The sequence below is a fragment of the Raphanus sativus genome, chromosome 7 (genome assembly GCF_000801105.2).
Source record: "Raphanus sativus cultivar WK10039 chromosome 7, ASM80110v3, whole genome shotgun sequence".
In the NCBI taxonomy this organism is placed as follows: domain Eukaryota; kingdom Viridiplantae; phylum Streptophyta; class Magnoliopsida; order Brassicales; family Brassicaceae; genus Raphanus; species Raphanus sativus.
This window is the reverse complement of record NC_079517.1, coordinates 5178079-5186536: the sequence shown is the minus strand read 5'-3', so window position 1 is coordinate 5186536 and position 8458 is coordinate 5178079. Positions and strand designations below refer to the sequence as shown.

General features: G+C 32.4%; 1 protein-coding gene across 1 annotated transcript; it reads left to right on the top strand.

Moving 5' to 3' along the window:
- The first annotated feature begins 3411 nt into the window (after positions 1 to 3411).
- On the top strand, positions 3412 to 7564 carry LOC108814649 (gibberellin 20 oxidase 3). The gene is made up of 4 exons (XM_056990363.1): positions 3412 to 3666; positions 5962 to 6406; positions 6568 to 6889; positions 6979 to 7564. The coding sequence occupies exons 1-4, from the start codon at positions 3546 to 3548 to the stop codon at positions 7246 to 7248; spliced, it is 1158 nt and encodes a 385-aa protein (XP_056846343.1). The 5' UTR covers positions 3412 to 3545; the 3' UTR covers positions 7249 to 7564.
- The last annotated feature ends 894 nt before the right edge of the window (positions 7565 to 8458 follow it).

Sequence of the window (8458 nt, the reverse complement as noted above, 5' to 3'; positions counted from 1 at the left end):
GCAGAAAAAATATCGAGAGTTACCGAAGAAAAAAAGTCCAGTCCTATTTTTTCTCAAACAACCACTTCAACTGTTAGACACGTTCAAAAAGTAAATAATTTAACTTCCTGCGTCAACTGCTCTATCTCATGAATAACATTTAATTAGCTGTTTTTGTTTTCCTTTTATATATGTATTGTTTCATTCTTTTCTCAATAGTTTAGGTTTCTTTGTTGTTTTTGTTTTGGTTTGAATGCGGCAAAGATCTCTCTAAAAATTCATTCTTTTTTTTTTTCTGAAATCATCTTTCCATGATTTTTTTTCTACATGATTCAGGTTGAAGAATACACTTCTTTCCCCTAGCTTAATTTTTGACAACAAGTGGAAGATCAGAGCTTTGTTTCAAGCCATTCCCAGTGTCAAAAAAATGTGAAAAAGGTAAACACAGTTACATCTTAAAATTAAGGGATATCTAAAAATCTGTTTAGATAGATGAAACTCAACTTTTTCCAGATTTCTTATATAGAAAACAGATAGAACTTAAGCTTCAATGAAATATAATTTGATTAAAAAAGAATTAGGGAAAGGAGAGTGCGATTAGTTTCTATATGGACATACAAAATAAATTCATTGATTCTTTAATTGTTATATTGGATTTAATATTTATTTTGGATATCAGATATCAAAATAATTTCAATTAATTTAAATTTATCATAATTTCATTGTTTCATTTGTTTTATTTTCTTCAATAAATTCATGTTCTTATGTTTGTTATTGTGTTAATAATGAGGAGATTTATGTTATTCAAGAAGTATTATTTACAAAAATAAATGTATCAAGTATGATATTCTATACCATATTTTTATGTGCATCTTATATTTATAGAAACAAGCTTTTCAAGCATACATGATGTATTCATTTCTCAAAAAAATTACACAAACGGTTTAGTGCTCTCTGCCATTTTATTGGATTACTTTTAAAAAATTGTACCAGTGTATTATCTAGATTTAGAAAATATGTGCCTGGTATAATAATTTGTTATTTCAATAGTTTTAATGATAATAAAATTGAACCGTGCGAACGCACGGGAGGTATACTAGTCTTTAAATAAATTACGTAACTGATTTTAATCAATCAGCTAATACCAATCAGCATTGTTGTGATGGGCCTCACAAAGCCCAATATAGCTTTTACGATCACTGCTGGTGGTTTCATTAAAACAATGAAACGGCCATGAAGGAACAAATATTTTTCGAAACTGTCGGTTCTTTGATGAATTTTGTAACGGACGTTTTTTGCGTTGTTGTCAGTAGGTGCGAGTCTTTTGATAAATCGTATTTTTACAGTAGATTTTCACCCACATCATTTAGGGCATCATATTAGAAATCTCTATAAAAGAAAACTAAAATAAAATATTTTAATAAGAATTTTTTTTTTGGAATCACTCGCTCTCTCCGGAAAAATTTAAATCTGGATATTCTCCGGTGTGCGACTGTCATAGTGAAAGCTCTCGTGTAACGGCCGTAGCTGCTGCGTCGTTCGCATGCAACAACCGTCTTTCGTCTTGTGGTGAGTTGTCTATGACTTTGTTGTGGACTATGTGGCTTGTTGCTCCATTTATCCTCTCTCAGTTGTTGTTGATGCTCTTGATGCTGTATGCGTCAATGTAAGGAGTGGTGTTTTCATTTCTTTCAGGCTCATCAGGTAATGGTTCAGATCTCCCTCTGTGTTGTTGTGTTGATGAGGCTTTGTGGAGCTGCCTCTGGTTCTCGGTTGTAGAGCGAGGCGGTCTGTTCGGATCTCTTTTGGATCATTGGAGTGCGGTCTTTTGGTGGAAGACTCGTGTGAGGATTGGTCTTCAAAACATCTCGGAGATTTGCTTGGATCATTTTGGTGGGTCGATCTTCAGTCTACTTTATAGGAAAGATGAATGTCATCAGGATGTAACTCTCACCACTCCTTTGTCTCTGTTCGCATTACTTCCGAAATCAAGTACAATAAATGTGATCTTTGGTGTGGTGCGAACTAACCAGATGGCGCTCTAAGCTTTACTAGGGCAGGTTGCGACCTGAAGCTCTAGGAACTCGTGTTCTATTCTTCTGGTGGTTGTTCGAGACTTGTAGCTGCAACGGCTAGTTGGCAAAGCTGCATATATTTAAAGTCAATCATTTGGAGCAGTGTTGTGGGCAAACCCATTTTTACCAAGGTATGGTCTCATGTTATATCAAAGGTTTTTTCTCGTGTGATAATACTTCTAGTGCCTAGTTTCAGTGCTTCCTAAGCTAGTCATCCTTCGGTTTAGTGTCATTATTGTCCGTAAATCATTGGGATTGCTTCTTCTTTCTCTCTTGTTGTTGCATTAATTTTTTTTTCTTTTCGCTATTTGTTACCTTTGTAACTTATGTCACAGAGGAAATTTGGTATAAAGTTTAACATTTACACCAAAATTTTTTTTTAAAAAAAAAATTCCTATTAAGATATTATTATTTTTGCGAGATACTCTCTCCCATTTCAAATTATAAAATATTTTAGGGTTTTAAAGTTATTGGAAACTGTTATCCAATTACATTTTATAATTTTTAAAAATCGGTTCAATGATTTTAAAATTATATCTTTAAAAATATTTTTAGAGAAAACTAATTTTTTTAATCTTTGTATAGTAAACTAAAAAATTGTATATTATGAAACTGAGATAATACTGTTGAAGTTCCCTGATGCAATTGTCTTAGGAGGGTGTATTTAATTAAGGGTTTGAAGTGATTTATGTTAAAATGACAAATCCACTGTTATTTAAACGTGGATTTAAAAAAACACTTTAAAATCAAGTGTTATTGAACTTGACATTTTATAAAACACTATGAAATCCACTGTTATTGAACAAAATTTAAGTTAGAGATTTTTGAGTGATTTAAGTGTTTCTAGAGTGTTTGAGGGAAGTTCTTTAGTTATAAAAATAAAAATACAAATCCCACTGTTTTAGATGAGATTCTACAGTGTTTTAACAAAAATCACACCAAATTTTCTAATTTTCCTGCAATCATCTAAAAACTCATTAAAATCAAATCATTTCAAATTTCAGATTCAATACACTCTCCTTAGAAGATTTACTACCAACTTCTCTCAAATGAGATAAATTTAATTCTAATAATAATATACAATCAAGGGGGAAGACCCTAGATATCTTAAACTCGTTTCCTTTACTAGTATAAGACTTGATGTTAACTAAACAAACGTTTATGCAGCCACAATAAATAACTAAATGAAAGAGACAGCGCTTGTATGAAAAAGAATGAAATTGTTAACTTACAAAAGGGATAAAATAACCCATTTTTTATAATAAATAGAACACACAAACACTGACGTCATTACTCCATGCGCCTAAGATTTCCTCCCACCCCCCTATAAATAGCACTCTTTTCTTCTCCAGTTACACGACCGCTATATTTATTTATATCCCACAGAAGACCTTTAGAGGATCTTTCATTTTATTTCTTTTAGGCTCTTTCATTTCCACTACTATTTTCTTTTGTAACACTTTTTCCACTACTATATATACACAAAGTTAAATGGCAATGAAATGCATCGCAACTTTCCCTCAAAGGTTCAATGATAACAAAACCAAAGAGGATCCTTCAATCTTCGATGCAAATCTCCTGAATCAGCTATCAAACCACCACTACAAGAAAAGTTTAATATAGCTACTAAATTAGTTGTGGCTATTACTAAAAATTTGTGGCTATTTAACGGATAGCCGCAAGTGGCCACAAAAAGATTTCGTTGACTATAAGCTTGTGGCTATTGTTTAGCTGTGGCTATTCGTAGTCGCTCTTCTACGACATTGCAACAACACTATTTCGTAGCTAGTTTCTACAAATAACAACAGATTATATTTGTAGCTATAATAGCCACAATAACCCACAATTTAAACCGAAGCTATTTCTACATAAGAGCCACAAACTCTGTCGTGGCTAACTTATACATTTTAATTAATTTTTTTTTATAAAATCAATAAAATAAAATAGTTAAATAAATTATATTTAAATCTTTATTTTAGTTACAGATTAGATATATAAATACGTGGTTGATATACAATTGCAACAAATTATTTTCTTTAAAACAATATTTTTATTATGGTTTACAAATAATCTACTGGTTTACAAAAATGGTTTACACATTTGGTTTACACATATAAAATGGTTTAGAAACTTAAACCTAATGAAATTAACCTAGACTTATGTCTTGGATAGTCTTGCGCCGTCACGACCAAACGGATGGTTGGAGCTGAAGGCTGGTCGTGTTGCTTCATCGTCTGTAAATCCGTCGTTCTTGGCCATCAAACGATTGACCGACGATTACGAAGCGACTTCAGATTGAAGCTGAGAGAGGCGAGATTTCGAGGCTTGAGCGGAGGAGATCTAGAAATTCCGGTGGAGGCAGAAGACCCGTGAGTTCAAACGAAACCAACTCCAATGACTGAGTGAAGCCGTTGAAGGAGGTTTGAATCGAGACTGAAGCTGAGATTGCGGTGACGAGTTGACCGGCATGAAGAAGATGCAACTTGATACTTAAGCTGAGAGCGGCGAGATTTTAGGGCTTGAACAGAGGAGATCTGGAGACTGAGGTGTAATTGCAGGGGGAGAGGAGACGTGAGTTCGACGAACCAGATCCGGTGACTAAGGCAGTCAATCCGGTTAAGGAGGTACGAACTGAGCGACGGATGAGAAAGGGAAGGAAGAAAGTGATTAACGGGCAAATAGGAGACTAATGATGGTAAAAAAGAGATTAAGCACATCATCATCAAACTCGTGTCTAGTATGATGATGTTGGTATGAAGAAAGAAGAAGACAATATTGACACAAGAGGAAGAAGGAGATAAGAATGAAAGATAGAGAATGATAACACAGAGAAAAAACAAAGAGAAGAGGACCTTTGATGTACTACCCAAGCAATCTGGACCCTTAGATTGAATTTAATCAATGGTGCAGATTGTAATCCGCGCCTTTGATGTACTACCAATCAGAAATAAGATAATATTTAACCTTTTCTTTTGAATACATATGACAATTATAGTTTACCGACACAAAATATCTAGAGTTTTATTCAGTAATTAAAATTGTTTCAAATAAAAATATCGACTTTATGAATTATATTTTGGAGTTTTGTTTTGGTTTGGAGATAAAGTTTAGGGGGATATGTATAAGGTCAGAAATTAGGGTTAAAAATATATTTTAAAATAATCAATATTTAGAGTTTAGAGTTTAGGTTTAAGTTATAAGCTTAAATATTTATGATTTACTAAATATCATATTTATTTATAGAATAATATAAGTATTTGATATTATATATATTTATATTTTTTTTTATGGTTGATAGTTTAAGGCATATATAGTGATTATATAAACTTTTAAAGTTTTTTTTATAAATGTTTGATTTTGTTTTTAGACATTAATCTTTAATGAATTGCATGATTTATATTTTAAAAGTTTGTTACTAAAGATTAAAGGTTTAGGTTTCAGAATGTAATTAGGGTTTGAAATATGTTAAGATTTAGAGTTTCATCAAAGAAAACTATTATAATGAGTTTATTACTTGGATTTTCTTTTAATTTTTTTTATTAAATTAGAATTTAAGATTTACATTTTATGATTGAAAACTTTATATTTAGGGTTTAGAGTATGTTTAGGGATTAAACTTTCTTTGAATAGCCACAAATTAGGTTGTTGCTATATATTTCTACATCTTATTTTGTGGCTAATTGTGGATATATTCTTCTGCAGTTTAGTTTGTGGCTAATCGCACCCAATTTTCTTCAAATAGCTACAACATTAAATTTATTGCTATTTAGCTACGAAAATCTACAAATTAGCTACGGTTTACAGGTTTTTAGAAATGGTGGCTAAGTTGTAGCTATTTGTGGTTTTGAAATAGCCACAGAAAAGAAATTGGTGGCTAATTTGTAGCTAAATACAACTTTTCTTGTAGTGCACATACCTCAAGAGTTCGTATGGCCCGACCACGAGAAACCTTCCACGGATGTTCAACCTCTCCAAGCCCCTCTCATAGACCTCGCCGGTTTCCTCTCGGGCGACTCGTTCTTGGTCTCGGAAGCTACTAGACTCGTCTCTGAGGCTTCGAAGAAACATGGCTTCTTCCTAGTTACTAACCACGGTGTTGATGAAACGCTCTTGTCTCGTGCCTATCTATTTATGGACTCTTTCTTTAAGGCTCCGGCTTGTGAGAAACAAAAGGCTCAGAGGACTTGGGGCGAGTCCTCCGGTTACGCTAGTAGCTTCGTCGGGAGATTCTCCTCTAAGCTCCCCTGGAAGGAAACGCTGTCGTTTAAGTTCTCTCCCCAGGAGAAGTGCCAATCCCAAACCGTCAAAGACTTTGTTTCTAATAAAATGGGAGTTGAATACCAAAATTTCGGGTAAGCAAATTAATAAATATTTTTGAAACTTCCTTTTGAATATTCAACATCCAATAATCGGCTTTGTATAACCGTCAGAAGAATTAATTTGAGTGTGGCCTACGTATCTATCTAGTTACCAAAAGAAAAAGATTTATAATTGGTTGATTTTATTCATGCAGGAAAGTCTATCAAGAATACGCTGAGGCCATGAATATTCTCTCATTAAAAATCATGGAGCTTCTTGGAAAGAGTCTTGGAATCGAGAGGAGACATTTTAGAGAATTTTTCGAAGACAACGAGTCCATACTACGGTTGAATTATTACCCACAGTGCAACCAACCGGAGCTTACATTAGGGACAGGACCTCACTGCGACCCAACGTCTCTAACCATACTTCATCAACACCAAGTCGCTGGTCTTCAAGTGTTCGTGGACAACAAATGGCAATCCATTCCTCCTAACCCTCAAGCATTTGTGGTGAATATAGGCGACACTTTCATGGTACTTATTAATATGATCAATGCATGCATTATACTAGATCAAACGAAAGAACTTTAAAACATTCTTTTTTTTTTGGGTGTCGTATCTAGGCTCTAACGAATGGAATATACCAGAGTTGTTTGCATCGGGCGGTGGTGAACAGGGAGAGAGAAAGGAAGACATTCGCATTCTTCCTATGTCCGAAAGGAGACAAAATTGTGAAGCCACCAAAAGAACTAGTAGGAGTGATGTCTGGTGAAAGAGAATATCCTGATTTTACGTGGTCTATGTTTCTTGAGTTCACACAGAAGCATTATAGATCAGACATGAACACTCTTGAAGAGTTCTCAAATTGGCTTAAGAACAGAAAAAGTTTCTAAAATGAGAAGACAATGATGTGGCCCAGAAGTGGACTTGTAGTTATGTAGAGAGCTTTCACAAGGGTTAAGAGATAAGATGTTCAAGACAAGTTAATGAACCTTTTTTTTTGTTTTCTTTTGTTTTTGATAGTCGTCTTGCTTTATGTTGTCAAGTGTACGATAAAATTAGCAAATAAAAAACTCTATGCAAATGTACAATATAAACCGTTGGACCGAATTATGATTTTTGATTCGTTTAGACATTCATTAGTTGTAGTTTTATTTTATATTAAGTTTTTAACATTGAATTTAAAAATAATTAGCAGTAAATGGTTTAGGTCTTTTATATGTTATATTTTATCAAATTTTTGATTTGTGATTTTGTAACACATTTCGTTAAGATAATGGTCCGAATTATGATTTTTGGTTTGTTAATACATGTATTAGTTATAATTTTATTTTAAATTAATTTTTGACATCCAAATTAAAACTAATTTGCATTAAATAGTTTAAGTCTTTTATATGTGACATCTTATCAAAATATTGATATGTGATTTTTAATACATTTCTTTAAGGTAACGATTCGTATGCTCATTAATTTCGACTTAACTTATCATATTCTTCTGAAATAATATTGTTTTCTGATTGTCACGATAAAATTAATTATTTCTTGAACTATCAATTAATATGAGGATCAAATCACTTTTCAGATTGGGATATAATGTATTCATTCTGGTACTATGTTAAATTTTGAGTAATTTAAAATTAATTTACGGTAAGTTAAATAATTCAAAATTCTAATATAATACTCATGCTCCATCAACAATTTTTATGTGTGGTTTCTTTTTGTAATATTCTCTTTAGAAATAGTAAACTTTCAAACCTTAATTTCAACCAAATATATCATTTTTCCAAAATAAAAATTATTTTAATTACCTCAAATCGAATTGAATTTTTTAGGTTTTCAATTAATAGAATGATTGGACTATTTTCGGGTTGAATTAGTGGATAGGATACAACCCGTTATGATATCATGTTAAGTTTTATGGATATCTAATTTTAAATTAATTAGTGGATATAATAATCTAAATCTCTTATAAATTATTCATATTCTGTCAAAATATTTGGTGCAAAAAAATTTCCCAACATTTTTAGTAGATAAAAAACAGTACTCGTAAAGATAACATTAGTTCAAATATATATTTCAGGCACACCGATGCTGAACCGAAGA

Excerpts from the sequence above, each read along its gene's own strand:
- LOC108814649 (XM_056990363.1), top strand. The coding sequence starts at position 3,546 with ATGGCAATGAAATGCATCGCAACTTTCCCTCAAAGGTTCAATGATAAC. Across the intron at positions 6,407-6,567 it reads GTTGAATACCAAAATTTCGG|GAAAGTCTATCAAGAATACG; the intron begins GTAAGCAAATTA and ends TTATTCATGCAG. Across the intron at positions 6,890-6,978 it reads ATATAGGCGACACTTTCATG|GCTCTAACGAATGGAATATA; the intron begins GTACTTATTAAT and ends TGTCGTATCTAG.